Here is a 17,619-nt window from a genome sequence, read left to right on the forward strand (position 1 = left end):
TTGATTTGGGGGCCAGATAGTGAAGCTGTGACACGAAATGTCAAGTTTTTGCTGCAGCTCATTATCTTGGCTCGTTATAATTCAGTTACATTTACATTTAAACAGTCTTGTAATATGATCTCCTTGTGTGCCTTTAACACTCGTCATTTAAGCGGGTGTTAATGCCGCTGTGTTGTTTGTTGTTGCTAAATAGTGTACCGAGACATATAATACATTTATGTTCAATATATTGTCGCCAGAAGTTCGGTTGCCAGTAAACGCTGTAAATGATACGCCATTATCAGAATCTCAGTCTGAATGTGCTCGGGTGGCATTTAGCTCATTGATGGATGATTATTCTAGGAATTGCAGCATTGATTGCGTCTCTCCTAACAATCTTTCTCTCCCTCTAATTAATCAAATCAACAGTCTGCATATTTTAAGACACTTTCAAATCAGTCGTCTAATTTCCTTATTCTTCCAACGGCTCTTATCTTATCCTGATCCGGTGGTTGTTTTGCATTTTTGTGTGTGCATTTTTGTTTTTATTTTAGAATCCTGTTATCTTGTTTTTTGTTTTCTTATCGTGCCTGTTGTTGAACTCTGCCTCCCCGGAGCAGTTCCCATTCCCTGTTGTTCCCATCACTTCCTTCACTCTCATGATTTTTATTTTGGTCCCATCATTCCTTTAGGCCACCAACCTGGTTCCCTCCACCAACAATGGCACCCTTTCCTTTGCAAGTCCTGATGTCTCCATACTAAACTACCAATCTGCACTCTACCAGCCCTCCGCTGCCTCCATGGCAGCCGTGGCCCAGAGGAGCATGCCCCTGCAGCCGGGGGCCCCTCAGCTCTGTGCTGCCCGGCCCGACCCCTTCCAGCAGGCGCTCATCGTCTGCCCACCTGGCTTCCAAGGTAAGGAGCTTTGACTAGTCAGTCTGCATTAGTGTGAGTAAATAGAGTGGGATTTGTGGTCCTCTGTGCATCACATAAAATCCCAGCCATGAGCGCCTGCACTAGAGCATGATATGAGGGTAAAACACCACGAAACCGTTATCTCATACAATACCTACAGCTCTGTATCCCTTTTGGTCATTTTGCTTTGTACTTTTGGTCTTGCGCCCCACAGGTAGTGTCAATCGTACCAAACAAACTGTCCTTCCATGATAACTTGATGAGGCAATTAATCATTTGAAAGGAAATGAACTATGTTTGTGTAAGGCTCACTCACCGCCCGGTTTTTCTCCTCTGTGTTTGAGCTGAGAGGGCAGAAGAGCTCTAAGGCATTATTCTGTTTGTTTACTTATTCTTTTTATGGAATGGGTGATAAAAAATCCATTATTAGACGCTGTTTTTTATACTATTACCATGACAACTGTTTGTGTTTTCTTAAGTGCCGTTTCTACAGGACTGTCTCAGAAAATTAGAATATTGTGATAAAGTTCTTTATTTTCTGTAATGCAATTAAAAAAACAAAAATGTCATGCATTCTGGATTCATTACAAATCAACTGAAATATTGCAAGCCTTTTATTCTTTTAATATTGCTGATTATGGCTTACAGCTTAAGAAAACTCTAAAATCCTATCTCATAAAATTTTAATATTTCCTCAGACCAAGTAAAAAAAAAGATTCATAACAGCTGAGTGTTTGTCAAGGCTCAGGAAACCCTTGCAGGTGTTTCGAGTTAATTAGACAATTCAAGTGATTTGTTTAATACCCTACTAGTATACTTTTTCATGATATTCTAATATTTAGAGATAGGATATTTGAGTTTTCTTAAGCTGTAAGCCATAATCAGCAATAAATCAGAATAAAAGGCTTGCAATATTTCAGTTGATTTGTAATGAATCCAGAATGCATGACATTTTTGTTTTTTTAATTGCATTACAGAAAATAAAGAACTTCATCACAATATTCTAATTTTCTGAGACAGTCCTGTATATTCGAACACAGCACAGGGGTTTTGACATCTGTTGAACGCACATAAATCAGTGTGCAAATAAAACACGTCGTGTGATCTCTCGCTCTCAGAAATGCATATCATTATTTCATTTGAATTTAATATCTTATCAGTGACTGTGTTTTGTTGACGTCCTCTGTACATGTGCTTCTTGTGTGCTCAGGGCTGCAGGCATCACCTTCCAAGCACACCAGTTACTCTGTGCGGATGGAGAATGCTGTTCCCATAGTGACGCAGGCACCCGGTGCCCAGCCTCTGCAGATTCAACCTGGCCTGCTGACACAGGTAGAGTACCACAGAGAAGGACCTAATAGAGTTTTAGGGGCTCTGAAGACTAACGGGGCCTTTCAAGAATTGCAACTGCTCGCATTTGAAAAAAGCTCTCTGCATCCCTTTTTTCACAAGCCCTCACTAAGAATAGTATCTATCGATGGAGGCTGGAAATCACTCGGTGTTCCTGACCCGGCCCCTGCTGGCAGCTGTTTTCTCCCTGAGCGCATTCTGGCCAAGCTCTCTCTCTCTCTCTCCCTCCTCTTACTCTCTCCCCCTCACTCGCTCTTTCTGCTGTGCCGCTCTCCTGGAGGCTGAGGCTGCCACGGTCTGATGCACACAAAGGCAGGAGCCTTTCACACAGAGAAGGCCTTCACTGGAGCCTGCACAGTGGGGCCGTAGCTTTAGCGGCTAATGCACAGTTGTTGGATTTAACAGGGAGTGACTGTGCATCACTCTCTCTGCACGCACACACACACACACACACACCTACATGCAAACACACACGGCCCTGTAGACCACTTCCATCACGACACCACCTTTTTCCCTATGGAAATTTCCACGAAGGCTTTAAATATCCCTGTGAATCGAGGGAGTTTGAAACGCTCCCTTATCTCCAGTTAATCATGCAGTAGGCAGGCAGACAGGTGTGTGTGTGTGCGTGTGTGTGTGTGTGAGCGCGTGTGTGTGTGTGTGTGCGTGTGTGTGTGCGTGCGTGCGTGCGCCTGTGTTTCTATGGTGGGTTAATCTGTCAGATACCGAATGGTGATTAGCTCCAGGGCTGCTTCCAAGTCAGGCGCTCCAAATTACAGGCCTCGGAGGATCCGGGGAGGTCAGGGGAAGCTTGGCTGAGGCTCTGCATGACCAGAGAATTCAGAGCATCACCAGATCCTTGGATATGATAGTTGTGTCAGAGGCAAGGCGAATTAAAGCACAGCTGTGTCTTTAAGGAAACTGGAAATGACATGACCTGTTATATCATGTGTGGATCGCACATTGGTGCCCCGCAGGTATTCACCTCTGTTAAACAGAGACATGCAATAGTTAACGTAAGCAGATGGATTATATAGGCCAGCGAGCACGCACGTCATAACTGGGTTTGTGGTGTATTTATTCCTTAACGGTGGGAGGTCCCACAGGCTCGGCTGAGTTGTCGGTCGAATTCTCCCCACCTGCGCCTTCACCCACCACTGCTCACTGCTACCCATGCCCGTTCCCTCTGCCCACCTTGGACCCATGCGAGTTTAGCCCCGAGCACGCTGGGCGAGCAGAGAGGCAGGGAGAGGGAAGAAGCCTCGAAGCAGGGAGACCAACAGGACTTTTATCTGGAGCAGGAATGCAGAAAATGTGGAAACAATTGGGGAGGGAGAGCTGGGGCTTTCAAGGCCCCGAGGTGACAAAGGGTTTTCACCCGGGGAGAGGAGGTCGAGGTGGGAGGCGGTGGGTCGCTGATAGTGATGGTGTACTCGGAGAAGAAAGAAATGGCCTCTTAACTGGGTTACCATTTCAGGGCAGACAGGCTGGTTACACAACGCAGACGCCCAGTGAGAGAGGCACGTAGAGTGCCGGGAATGGAGATAGAGTGAGCGCGAGGAGCGGGAGATGGATGGATGTATTACAGTCTCTTAGTGGCATGTTGATAAAAGGCCTTAGATGTGGTCTTAGATGTAAAGACCATCTCCAGCTCCAGAATGTTCCATTAGAGATGTCAGTCATCAGTGCACAGCAAGGCAGCACCGCCGGCCTGCAGATGCCCCCTGCAGCACTTCAAGCACAGGCGTGTTGGTTTGGACTTTGCAACCTGCCTCAGACAAAAACAATTCCACTTCCTCAAGCCTGCAGCCAGAATACAGATCAGAACAGCGACTTTGTGTCAGAAAACAATGGAAACAGACAGTGCAGAGCAAATATGTGAATGCGAAGATAAAGGTTAAGATCAAGTGACAAGATGAAGGCACAAAAATAAAGTTACCGGAGCAGATGCACAAATTATCTGCTTTGCATTTTGTATGGTACCTCTATGTCTCACTCTCTCTTTCTTTCTTCCTCTCCCCCTCTTTCTCTCTCTCTCTCTGTGGGTCGTTTTCTTCCTCTGTTTAAACGTGTGTGCCGCGGCACATACTGATGCTGTTGTAAAGTGATGCGCAAAAGATATTAAAGGAACAATTCATTAGCCCTGACATTAAAGTGCTAATCAATAGAACTGCATTTAACTGTTAGGGTAACACACGCAGTAACACACAAACGCGTGCGTTCATGCATGCAGCGCACACTCGTGTTGGCCCGTCGTGGGGCACATAATGCCAGAAACTCCCCCTTGTTCTGCATCAGAAATACAAAGTAGCCTCTTTCACAGCTGCTTGAATAGGCCTACGAATTTAATTAGAACATAGGTTGATTTGACTCAAGTCAAACACATAATCACATAACACACACACACACACACACACACATACGAAAGCAGGCAAAGAAAGGGGCTGCTGTACATCTTTATTAATTCCTGGTCTTATCTCCTCTGTGGATGGATGTCTCCTTGAAGCTGGCGGAGTTCATTTTACATGCCCGGTAGCTGGTTTAGACCAGCTGTTATGCACTTTGGAAAAGATACTGTAATGTATTACAGCACCCTCAGAACTAGTGAATGAGTTCAATGAGTGCCCCTCGTCCCTTCATATATTATGCCTAAATGAAAAGACTCAATCATGGGTGACTTTGCAGTCCCTGACTGACTTTGGAAAACAAATTAATAAAATGCATTGCTGGGTTGTTTTGTCACATGGCAGCTGACCGTTTTTTCTGAATCTCTCTGTATTTATCCCCCACTCTGTGTTCTCTTCCCTCAGCAGGCCTGGCCCAGCGGCACCCAGCAGATCCTGCTGCCTCCAGCCTGGCAGCAGCTCACCCACAGCTCAGTCCAGCATGCCACCGTCATCCCCGACTCCATGAGCAGCACACAGCCTCTCGCCAACTGGAGGTGAACAACACTGCTTTCCCCCGTGGAACTGCTCTTAACCGTTGATGTCTGAGTATCGTGGCCTGCAGTCCACCTATCTGCTTCCAAGGATTTAGCTCGTGTCACTTTAAAGCTTCGAGAACGAAGCACTTTTGTAAAAATCAAGTGTATACACATAATATTCGGGGCAAGACTGTAGGTCAGGGCAAACAAATTGATTCCAAAGGCGAGCAGTGGTTTTATGGCTTTTATAGGTCAAAATGTGCTCTGGGAAGATGGTATATAGCATAAGACTGATTGACCGAGGAGCCTGTATCTCCCTGACAGCTCGTCCCTTATTGTCAATGAATCACAGTCCCCACGCCAACGCTGACGCTTTTATAAGGGCAGATTTTCCTCAGGGAGATGGGATATATGTACATGTGGAGACATCAGCTCGAGTATAGCCTGTCACTCGATAAATGGATGGCTAGATGGCAGAAGCCGATCTTCAGGGAGATAAGGAGGATGCAGGTATATCTTGTGTATGCGGAGGACTGCTGGGGCCATGTATGCGCACATTTGTTGGGAGCTGTCCATCTGTGACCAGACGCTCACCTCCCCGTCCCTCCCCTACGTCCCTGTCCAGTGGCAGCTCTGCTGTCCATAGAGACACGATTGGGAAAGTGTCGCACTTCCTCTGCAGAGCTATCGCTCCACAGCTGCCGGTGTCAGCTCCTCTGCCCTCCCTCTTCGCTCTCTCTCCCTCACTTGTTCCCTCTCCTGCTTTCGTTCTCTTTTGAAAAGTGAGCTGCTGCCCCCCGCTGGCTTCTGTGGGAAATACTTCCGCCCCTGTCTTTCTTTTTCCTCACCAGTGTTTGGTTTGATTATCCTGATTATTTTTCTGGTCTCATAAAATGTGTTTGCGTTCCAGGAATTCCCATCCACATGGCAGCCATTACAATCCCATCATGCAGCAGCCGGCCTTGTTGGCTGGCCACGTCACGCTCCCATCCAACCAGACGCTCAATGTGGGAGTGGCACACGTTATGAGGCAGCCCTCGACCAATAACAACTCCGCTTCCAAAAAGAACAAACAGCACCAGATGTCTGCCAGGTACTCTCGCGCATTCGAGACTTATTGTAAATATTCCTAATTGGCAGCTGAAGACGATCACAAAGAGATCACGACGTCTCACAGCTCTGGATCTACGGCGTTAGTGTGACACTTAATTCTCTGCTCTGTCTTTCAATCAGGAACATGTCAGCCTACGAGGTGTCGTCCTCTCAGGCGGTGCTATCCCCGCAGCGCTCCAAGCGGGTGAAAGAGAACACGCCTCCGCGCTGCGCCGTGCTACAGAACGGCTCGGCCTCCAACTTCCCGCCCCCGCAGAGCTGTGGGGGTGGCGGGTGGGGGGCTAGCGAAGCAGAGCAGGCTTCCAGCACCACCCGCGACCACCAGCACCAGCACCACGTCCCCAGACAGACCATCATCATCCCCGACACGCCCAGCCCTGCAGTCAGCATCATCACCATCAGCAGTGACACGGATGAGGAAGAGGACCACAAACAACACAAGAGGTCCGTTCTGGGTTTTGAGGGAGTAATCTGGTTCTGCTTCGTGTGTTTGTCGTTGATTATCCTGATTCAGGGAATTGCCACACGGGTAAAACGTTTTCCGGGCTTGTAGTTGATACATGCACTTTCACATAAAGCACATCGCAGAGGGCCTGGACAGAAAAAAGAGACCTCTTTTGAATATGTCATGCGTCTGCTTTGACTTGGCATGGGACATGTCAGTAGAATTAAGAAGACAACTTTCTGCATGTTTCTGTGACCACATATTTTGGTTTTAAACATTTGAATGATATAAAGCATTTTAAATGACTTATCGCCGTGTTTCTAGTATCAGATGACCATAAAGGCCATTTCATCTGAAGCCATATAATGCTAATGGGGCCATGCAGGGCCGGTGGTAATTACTGCGGCAGTGGTACTTTGTGAACATGGATCAAATCAATTTTTATAACCATGAAGTCTGATAACAGAAACGAAAAGATGTACCAAAGTCCTCAAACACACACTGAGCAATCACAGAGTAGGAAGGAAGGAAAAGAAAGCGATTGTAACAATAGATTTATGAACTTTGAAAGTATATCTTTGACGCACATTCTAAGGTTCAGTTCTTGGCAGCAGCATAGTGTATACAATTAAAGAGAGCACGAATAATCTGATAAGTAAAATCATCCAGTGAAATGCAAATAAAATACAGTGAAGACATTTGACCACTAAACCAGCACATGTGAAATGACAGAACGTGACGTTCCTCCCCTCTGGTTCCTCCAGTTCATCTTCAAAGCAGCGGAAGAATGTCATCAGTTGCGTGACGGTCCACGATTCACCCAACTCCGACTGCTCCAGCAACAACAGCCCTTACACGATGGAGTCCAGACCCCCCAACAACTACAGCTACGACACAAAGACCACCATCCTGGACAACTACAACAATGGGAACCCCCGCACCATCATCATTCCACCTTTCAAAACCCAGAGCAGCGAGGTCCCAAATGAGTGCGAGCGCCTGATGCCAGGTAAGGGCGTGTGAGAGAGTCCTCAAGCGTTGGCTACTCACGGTTACATCGTGTCTTGGAGTTACTGCTTCCCAAATAACCAAACGTGTATCCTCTCCTGTGCAGAAGCAATGAACCATCAGAATTCAGCTTACAAATTCAAATCCTCCAATGGAGTGGTGTCTGGCAATAATCACTTTCACGGGGTCGTGACCGGAGGCGGGTCCTACCGACTACACTCCCTCCAGCAGCAGCCTCTCAATCTCAGCCAGGTATGGGTGGATGACATGTTTCGTGGATAGTGTATATTGTATATAGTATGTAGCCCACTTATATAGCGTATAGCTTCATTTGTGGAATAAGCTCTTTTCAGGTTCTGTTTGATAGTCTGTTTGGTAAACATTAGCCCGTTAGCTTAAAAATGACAGGTAGCCTGACTATGTCAAAAAAAATGTCATTACAAATTAGAGGAGGAGTCAAATACTCAGGGGTAAGATTTGGATTTTGAGGGGATTGCAAATACAGATGCAGGGTAGTGTATACACACTTACAAGTAAAAGATAATTAAGGGGGTGCCGGGGTTGTTTTTTGTTGTTGTCTTTTTGTTGTTTTTTATTGTTGTTGTTTGTGTTTTGGAGGAGGGGAGGGTATGTGTGGGTCTATGTGTGTGTGTTTATATGTGTGTGTGTATGTGTATGTGTGTGTGTGTGTATGGGTGTATATATATGTTTATGTTTATGTCTGACATTTTTGTACTTGTGTTATGTTTATATCATTAAACAAATTAAAAAAATTAAGTGACAAAAAAAAAAAAAAAAGTCTAACTATAATAATAATAATAAGTGTTTCATATGTGTGGCTTAAACTGACATTCAGCTGTCATCTCCTCATCCAGGCCCAGCAGCATATGCTCGCTGAGCGAAATGGTCATCGGCGCCAGCAGGCCTACATCACCCCCACCATCGCCACTCAGGCCCCGTACTCTTTCCATCACAACAGCCCCGCTCACACGGGCAACGTCCACCCGCACCTGGCCGCCACACACCTCCCCAGCCAGCCCCACCTCTACACCTACACAGCCTCTGCTGCTCTGGGCTCCACCGGCACCGTGGCCCACCTGGTGGCGTCACAGGGCTCAGCGCGCCACGCAATCCAGCACGGTAGCTACCCACCGAGCATCGTCCACCAGGTCCCGGTCAGCATGGGCCACGGCGTGCTGCCTTCGCCCTCCTTGCACCACAGCCAGTACCAGGCCCAGTTTGCCCACCAGGCCTACATCAGCGCTTCGCCTGCCTCCGCTGTCTACACTGGATACCCTCTGAGCCCCACCAAGGTCAACCAGTACCCTTACCTCTAGAGAAGACACTGGAGAGCCTGAGCCGGCGCCGCTGCTGCCCCGAACCCTCCCGCCCTGAACCCCGTCGACACCAGAAACATCCTCTCCTCGACCTCAGACATGAACAGAGACAGAGGAACATGCAATCCTCATGAAACTGTCACGTATAACTTGAAGATATAACGACAGAGAGAAAAGAAGAAGAAAAAAGAATTCACAGCCTCTCTAGAAGGGAAAGATGGGGTTGAATTTCAGAGGGGTACAGTTCAAGACATTTTCTTTCCATTTTTCTTTTTCTCCTGAAAGGGCCAGTGTTTGTGTTTTTTTGTCTATTCTTCACTTTTCTTTATGAGGAAAGTGACGTCTCATTAGTTTGACAGGGAAGTTTGAAACCGGCCTTTTGGGACAGCGGAGGCTTTCTGCTTTGTTTTCTTTTATTTTCCCCTCTTAAATTTGTGAAGAGACTGTTGAACAGGGGTTACTGACTGGAAGTTTGGAATCCCAAGACATTTGGGAGAAGGTGAAATACGGAAAAACCTGCTGCTCTTCAAAGAAAAGGAAAAATATATTGATGGCCTTGAACTGTCTTAATATTTCCAAATCATTCATGGTGTGGGGAGAAAAGAGAGGCAACCCCCCCCCCCCACTCCACCTTCTCCAGCCGAGGAGGCTTCTGGAAATATAACCAACAGAAGACAACAAACTTTTTAGTGTATTTATAGATATTCTGTTCCTTTACGTTTCACTTTTATGACGATACTTCAGTTTTAGCTAGGTGTCTTATTGGACCCCGTTCTTAGAATGTAGCAGTCTGCACCTGTTTGTTTTGAGAAGGAAACCTTCTTCTTTTCCCCCCCGATACCAATAGATTTATTTGTTCCTCTTTTTTCAATGTGATTGCACAAAGTGGTTATAATAACATAGGCATGTACAACGTGATTGTCTGTGTGTGCTACTGTCAGCCATGCGTGTGTAGTCCACCTCCTTAAAACTCTCTCCAGTCTTTAGGTTTTGACCATTGTTCCCTCGTAGTGCCTTACAGATATAACGACACCGTTTACTTGGCTTGAATCCTGAAAGCCTCAAGAGACGATAGCGATACATACATACAGAGACATGTTTCCCTGGTTTGACATCCTAGTCGGGGCAGTCGAGTCGTAGCTCTCTTCCGGGTGTAGGCTCAGCCCTTGCTGTTTCTTGTCCTTAAATGACAGCGTACTATAGATGATGAAGATTAATGTCAGAGTTGATTTCACGCTGAGCTATTTCATTATGTGTGCATGAGATAACTTGCCTGGGGTACTTACCAAAGTCATAGATACATTCTTGTTACATTTTGCTCTGGATATTAATGTAAATATGAACGTGTACAGTCTAGCTGTAGCTGTAAACCTCTATCACAGTGGCACCCAAATTGTGGCTTTAGTTTGGAATATACTGTTTAAAAAAAAAAAAAATGTATAGTCACACAAGGGAATTCATGCATCGTGCAACAGCGCAGAGATATTCGCTCAGTTTTCATGTCCAGGGAATGAGTGACAGTACAATGTTCGAGACACAGTAGAGGTCGTTCTTTTAAGGTTTAAAGCTAGTCCGAGAGAAGGGCCTGACGGAAAGTTATGGTTGCCATGAGGGTGGGTCTGTGAGGCCCGGGGAAGCCAGGCAGAGTATCGAGGGTGGTTTGAGAGGGAAGGGGCTGTTTGAAGGCGTGGGGTCAGTTTAGGTAGGGACTGTCGAGGGCGGGGTGAAGCTCTCTGTCTTAAATGGGACTAAAACGGTAGCAAGTTGGCACTGAGCAGGTTGATAGTGACACTGAGCAAGGGTGGTCGGTAGGAGCCGAAAGGGGGGCGGGGCACTACCTCGCCTGAATTGCACGCTTACACTTCTGACATGGATTCTTTTGTTGTCGTCATTTGTTGCTGATGTTGTTTTGTTCCTCCAGCAAAGATAATTGCAAGTTATTATTGGGGCTTGAGACGTGGGTTTGCGAGAACAGAGCAGAAGGGAAATGCCACAGCGTACACCTGGAAGGGCAGCGAGTGGACCATTTGTTGCCACTGTCCATTTGTCTTCGCGCCAGGTACACACACACACACACACACACACACACCACAGACATCGCCACGCCAGCCGAACGGGATACCTGAACTCTTAGAGAACCAATAGGGATGTCAATTTGTGTGTTTGCTGCTTGATTAAACATATTCTTCTTTTTCTTGTAGCCAATGATACAAATAACTCCTCTGTTCATTTGTCCTCTTGAATACATCAGTTCCACTGGTGGTGTAGTGAAAGCCTTCCCCTCTCCTTCATGGTTTGCCATAGTACTTGCATTTGAAGTGATTTTTGTTCTTCTTTTCTTTTTTAACTTAACATTATCTTGAACTTTTTGACATGGCTGTAGTACATATTGTGTTTATTTTTAGAGATTGTTGCAATAATTCTTGTGGATGTGTCTTTTTATGATATGTCAGGCTCATTTCTATTTTGTAACCCGGAGGTTGATGTACAGTGATGTTTAGTATTCCGTGGAGGTGGGTGCACCTGTGTAAAGTGTTGCAACACTGCTGGTGACAGTAGGTGTTGAGTTGGTGATAACCCAACGGGGCCCTTATAGATAGTTGCTTTGGCTTGTGGGGGCCACAGCCAGGTAAGGAATACAGAGATCTGGTAAAAACATCACTTGATGGGCCCCGGAGTGGTTTTGTCATCCTGGTACTCCCCTCCCCCCTGACCCCCCCCCCCCCTCCTCTCAACTCTCCACTCCCCGTCAGCTCCAGCATGCAAGCCCGAGGTCCGGATAGTTAACGATGTGATGACATAGTACGTAGCTGGTTACATCATTCTTCTCTGTTCTGTTGTTGTCTTTGTATTTGATTTGATTGACTTAATTTCCTCTCGGGGTTATCGGGGCCTAAGCACACACACATGCATAAGGGAGAGGATTATCCATTGCAATCTGTTGGCTCCTCTGTGATGAGACAGACTACTGAAACATTCCACTGTTTGAGGGAATCGGGCGTTACCCATGCTCCACTGCTGTCCCGTCGGCATGGGGGTGTAGCATTGTCACACTTTTTTTTGCTTCTCCCACCAAAGAATCCAACAGACCGATCATGTACAGAGTTCAGTACGAGCAATCCTCCACAGCTTTGCTCGAGCAGCCGACAGGCAATAACTTTTGGTCTCGTCTTTCAACGCTTCATGAGTAATTTTGAGGACATGTTGTGTGTCCCCTCCCCCGAGCAAATGCATGTTCACAAGGACGATTTTACATATTTAAAGCATACAGCAAAGTAATCCATTTGTTTAGGATCTGGATGTTCGACTATGAGAAGAGCTGCAGTCTGTTTTGAAGCTTTTTTTGGTTTCACTTTGATTTGTCCTCACACCTGTCAATGTTGAATGATCAATAAGTATCAAACCTCTCTCCAAATTGATAAGCCAGTTGTTGTTATTTTTGTTGTCGTTTTTTTTTTTTACGTTGTTGATGTTGTAGCTTTATTGGTGTTTGTGTATGAAAATGAATTTGTGAACTAAAAAGTTTGTTTTACATTAGCGTGCCATGGAATAGAATGACCTGTAAAATTGAATTAATCAAAAATGTACCAACTATACCTTTAAAACCACGGTCACCCGCACAAAATGAATGTAATGTGTGACCTGCGACATCTGAAAATGGCTTTAGATCTTTCTCAGTGGGTGACCATTCATTTAATTTCTACACCGCAAGTGGCCATGCATGATGGAATAATTATAGATCTGATCTCCAGCAAAATCCCATGTTAGAGAAGTAATTTAAAACTACTACTGTCCTCATGATTAGGGGGTGTCAAATAATTGATATTTCCTCAAATGAAAGATCCATTTAGCGCAACATTGTGGGAAATTAATTGATGTGTATGATACCTTTGTCTATTACTCTGTTCCACATAACCAATGTTTTGTGTTTTATTTAAAAAAAGGGGGGGGAATCAGAAATGTGAGCATTACCGTAGATCGAGTGACCTTACAATTACCAAAATGTGCTTAAGTAGAGTGTAAAGATGTGTTGTGTTGTTGAGGTGAGCGTAGCCCTCCCAACTAGCGCCACTGTTAGAGTCCTGCCTTCCAGATAGCCAACAATACCTCCAAAGGTTCATGGTGACATTTAAAAACTAAACAAGGCAGTGTCTCCCTCTCTTTGAAGCCCGGCGTTCTCCTATAAAATACACTCACACTTCCAGCTCTGCTCATGGTGTAGTTGTGATCACTCCTCCCCCTGGAGCTTTGGAAACACTGGGACACATTCCTTCAGACTAACAGAAAGGTGACTTGGAGAGCAGACGACCCGCAACATCAACCCGCACAAGCGTCAGTATAAAGGGTGGTTAGGTGGATTAATCATAAACTGATGTACGCTGTCGCCAGGTAAATTATAATCTATAGCCACACAAGCATTCTTAAAGCCCTTTCGGATGAGAGTAAATGTCTTTTTTTTTTAACTTTTCGTTGAGTTCGGATCCTTTTGCTCCTTGGGGGAATTCAGGGTGAGGTGGTCAAGGTTTGATGCCAAATGAATGGAATTAAGAACCAAAACTGATTAAAATACGATTGTTTTCCTACTATCTTAATTTATTCTAATTTATGTCAAACCAGGCAAGGATATGGATCCATTTGTATCACTTTAAATTCCCTAAATTGCTGTGTTGTAAGACCTTTGGTCCTACTCTACATAACTGAACCATGTAGCGTTTACCATCTTACTTTCAGAGAGATTTCCTAGTCTATTTTTGTGGTGTTAACGGAATCTGGAGGTGGCACCCCAAAGCTACAGGTCAGATTTGCCTGCTTACACTTCAACAATATTAATCTCCAGCTAGAGGTCAAAATCACAATTCCTTTCTGGTAGATTCTCAAAATTTGTAAATTGCTCAATTTCTGCGCAACAATACGTAATAAGTGATTCTTCAGTTTATTTGCATTTTCTAAAGACCTAAGAGTGCATCAAACCCTGACCCCCTTTATGTCCATTGCTGTATGGTTTCTCTATGGTGTAAAATCTCATTCTTTGTCGTTAAAGCTAATGTGTGCTGCAGTATTCCTAGTATACTTCTCTGTTAATTGTCTTTTCTTATTTACTTTTGTTTATTGGGGTGTGATGTCTCCTTATTTCAATCTTCTGATCTGTAGCGTTCTACGTATACCCTGTTCCTTAGCCTAATATTATTAAATATGTTATGAGAATGGATATTTTACTGGCTTTATAGAATGTTTAAATAAATATAATAATGACAATAAGAAGAAGGATTAATTAAACCTCCTAAGAAGTTGAGTACTTGCTACTAAGCGCTTGTGTTACCATTATGATGTTGTGTGCTTCTCTTAATCATTTTCGTTGTAGAAAAATGGAGTGAATTTATATTAGGCTTCGAAAAAACTAATGATAGCATTGTAAATTTTACAGGAGGATTTTAACAGACAAACAGCTTCGTCAAATAGAAGAATATAGTTATTTTAATTGTCCTCTTTACTAACTGTAGGGTGAGAAGGGGCTCGCGTTGTGGTGAACTATGTTATAGCTTGTTATTCACTGTTACTTTTGATCATTTTTTCGGTCTCCGAGGTGAATCGAGTTATTAATGAGAATTTGTATGCTCACATATGCATATTGTATATGTGTAGAAATGTAATCACACTTTGTCTTGGATTTACATTAAACTGTTAAGTCACGGCACCGGTCTCCTGTTTTCTACTGTGTGTGCGTGTGTGTGTGTGTTTGCGTGTGTGCGTGCATGATTCTCCTTGAGGTTTGTTGTGAGTGGCTAAGCAACTTTTTTAAGAAATCTGAAAATAAATGAAATTTTACAAAAATGCAAACATACCATTACGCCTCCACAATGTAAACAAATAAAATAAATAAAAAACATTTAAAATATGCCGCAAGTGTTTTCACTTATTGTACTTATACAGCCCGTTAAAGTCCCCAAGCAAGAGATTAAATCCAGCAGTGGAAGAAAGTTCTAAATTACCAGGAAAAGTCCTAAAGTCATGCTACATTTTTCTTTTAAATAATAATGAAACACGTGGCCATCTGGAGTTTTATATATTCTAGATGTGTTAAAACTAATCCATTAATTAGTTAGAATGCTACAGCAGTCCAACTATTGTTCTTCACTTCTTTACTTAAACTTATTCTATTTCTTATACCTTTTTTGTACTTCATCTCGTCCTTCATATATTCAGCTTTAGAAACTATTTAAATATTTAAAAAATTCAGCTCCTTCAGGAATCGAGGGGAAAGACTTTTCATATTTCTAACTGTTCAACTGTTCTTATAAATATTGTATGATTAGTATTTTGAATGGGATCACACTGGAGAAAGTTTTCAACTTTAAAAGCATCCAAAGTCTTCATACTTTAAGATAAAGACACCATTAAAATGTTCTAACTTTGACTAAACCTTCAACTATTACTGTATATTTTCATATATTTTTTATCTTTTCAAATTTCCAAATAATAAAAAAAAAATCTTCAAATCCACTTCAACTTTTTCAACTTAAAAAGCTTACAATGTCGGCATACGTTCAGCTAAATACACAAGTCCACCTTTAAAATGTTGACAATATTGTTTGCTATAACTTTATAATTCAGCTTTTCATGTCAATGTGTGTGTGCTTCAACGATTTCAGCAGGAAGTTTCCCTTTTTTAGAATTGTCAGCTATTTTCTATGGAAGCCCGTTTCCGCCACTGTGATAAAAAAATTAAGATCCTGTAAGTCATAATTATGAGATTGTGGTGACACGTAATGTTAACATAATTCACCTTTAGGAATGGTGTTGCCACACGGACAGTTAAGTTGTGACACAAAGCTGTTTCAGCTGCTGCGGTCAGGCAGGCGCCTCCGTAGTCACGCTGCAAGAACAGAGAGACTGAGACGGAGTTTCTTTCCTCAGGCCATCAGGATTGTGAACTCCGACCTCACCAGGACCCCCACATAGACCCACACAACTGCCCCTCTTAGGCACACACACACACACACACACACACACACACACACTTACTGTAAATATTGTGTTGTTTTTTATTTGTAAATAGTGTGTACTTGTTGCCCTTGCACATTCCTGCTGAGCATTGCCACTTTCATTTCACTGCACACCCTGTGTGTGTATGTGACAAATAAAACATCTTGAATCTTGAATCTTGAATCTTGAATGCATGTCATTCCTGCAAACTCGCTATGCTAAGCAGTTGTGTGGATAAGGTTCTCTTCCTTGATGGATATTAAAGCTTGGAATTCGATCCTGAATACTCCGCCTCCGACTCCGTATCTCCGGCACTACAAGATACTATCTCATAATTATGACTTAACTATCTCATAATTTCGACTTACTATCTCATAATTATGAGATACTATCTCATAATTTCGACTTACTATCTCATAATAATGAGATACTATCTCATTATTTCGACTTACTATCTCATAATTATGAGATAGTATCTCATAATTATGAGATACTATCTCATTATTTCGACTTACTATCTCATAATTATGAGATACTATCTCATTATTTCGACTTACTATCTCATAATAATGAGATACTATCATTATTTCGACTTACTATCTCATAATTATGAGATACTATCTCATTATTTCGACTTACTATCTCATAATAATGAGATACTATCTCATTATTTCGACTTACTATCTCATAATTATGAGATACTATCTCATTATTTCGACTTAGATACTGACTGAGGGTGGGGCGTAACAAAGCAGAGCAGGGAAGCTGTGTTGAAGAAACAGTGAACCAGGTGAAGTAAAGACAAGGTTTGAGCTAACAGCAACTACCGTGTCACTGTACCTGCAATACAACCTTCGCAGGTAAAAGCCAATGAGAGGAGGCGAACGGCCGCTCAACAACTTGTAGAATAGCGTTATTTTCCGCTATTTTGACCGCGGTGTCTCGGTAAATTGTAGGCTACTTCACCACAGCGCTGGTTAAGCTAGCAGCAAATCGTTGTCAAATAAGCTAAAGCTGTCTGTATGTGGCCGACCTGTTCAGCTAACAGTTTGTATCTTTAAAAAATGGCAAATTATTGTAAACTCAGCTACCGGCTGAGACGGCAGCCCCTCTCTCTGCCTCCGGTACCTGCACGCAGGTAGCCTACACGAAACATGAAACGCAACTCTGTGTTTTGATGTCAGTGATTTGTTATTGTAATTTAATAATAATAATAATAATATTTCTCGTTTGAATCAAATATATAATATATGAAAAATATGGGGGAAATAATTAATATCTCTCTGTATTGCTCAATCGCACGCACGCACGCACGTGCACTAACGTCAATGCCATGGAAACCGGACCGAGGCTATAAAAAGGCCGCGGAGGTTCTGATTCTTCCCTTTGCACTTTGGACTTTGACATGAGCTGAACCCCCCGTGGACTCTCCTGTGAACCCAAACCTGTGAAGGATACTCTGAGGCTTTTGCACTTCTTGAGACTTTTTGCTGGATACAAAACTTGTTGGCGAACCGAACGACACCAGATCCGGACTACGAGAGACCCTGAGACCCTGAAAGAGG

At 43.6% G+C, this 17,619-nt stretch overlaps 1 protein-coding gene across 3 annotated transcripts in view; it reads left to right on the plus strand.

Moving 5' to 3' along the window:
* Positions 1-14,765, plus strand: part of hipk2 (homeodomain interacting protein kinase 2) — a 72,340-nt gene extending 57,575 nt beyond the window's left edge. Inside the window, exons 8-15 of one of the 3 annotated variants that reach the window (XM_056416060.1) lie at positions 672-894; positions 2,105-2,226; positions 5,058-5,185; positions 6,078-6,260; positions 6,401-6,724; positions 7,490-7,734; positions 7,840-7,985; positions 8,609-14,765. In XM_056416060.1, the coding sequence (XP_056272035.1) occupies positions 672-894; positions 2,105-2,226; positions 5,058-5,185; positions 6,078-6,260; positions 6,401-6,724; positions 7,490-7,734; positions 7,840-7,985; positions 8,609-9,070 (1,833 nt within the window). In that variant the 3' untranslated portion in view covers positions 9,071-14,765. Of the gene's footprint in view, positions 1-671; positions 895-2,104; positions 2,227-5,054; positions 5,186-6,077; positions 6,261-6,400; positions 6,725-7,489; positions 7,735-7,839; positions 7,986-8,608 lie in introns of all 3 variants that reach the window. The other 2 variants (XM_056416061.1, XM_056416059.1) reach the window with 2 other exon arrangements.
* The last annotated feature ends 2,854 nt before the right edge of the window (positions 14,766-17,619 follow it).

The sequence above is a fragment of the Pseudoliparis swirei genome, chromosome 6 (assembly GCF_029220125.1).
Source record: "Pseudoliparis swirei isolate HS2019 ecotype Mariana Trench chromosome 6, NWPU_hadal_v1, whole genome shotgun sequence".
Taxonomy (NCBI): domain Eukaryota; kingdom Metazoa; phylum Chordata; class Actinopteri; order Perciformes; family Liparidae; genus Pseudoliparis; species Pseudoliparis swirei.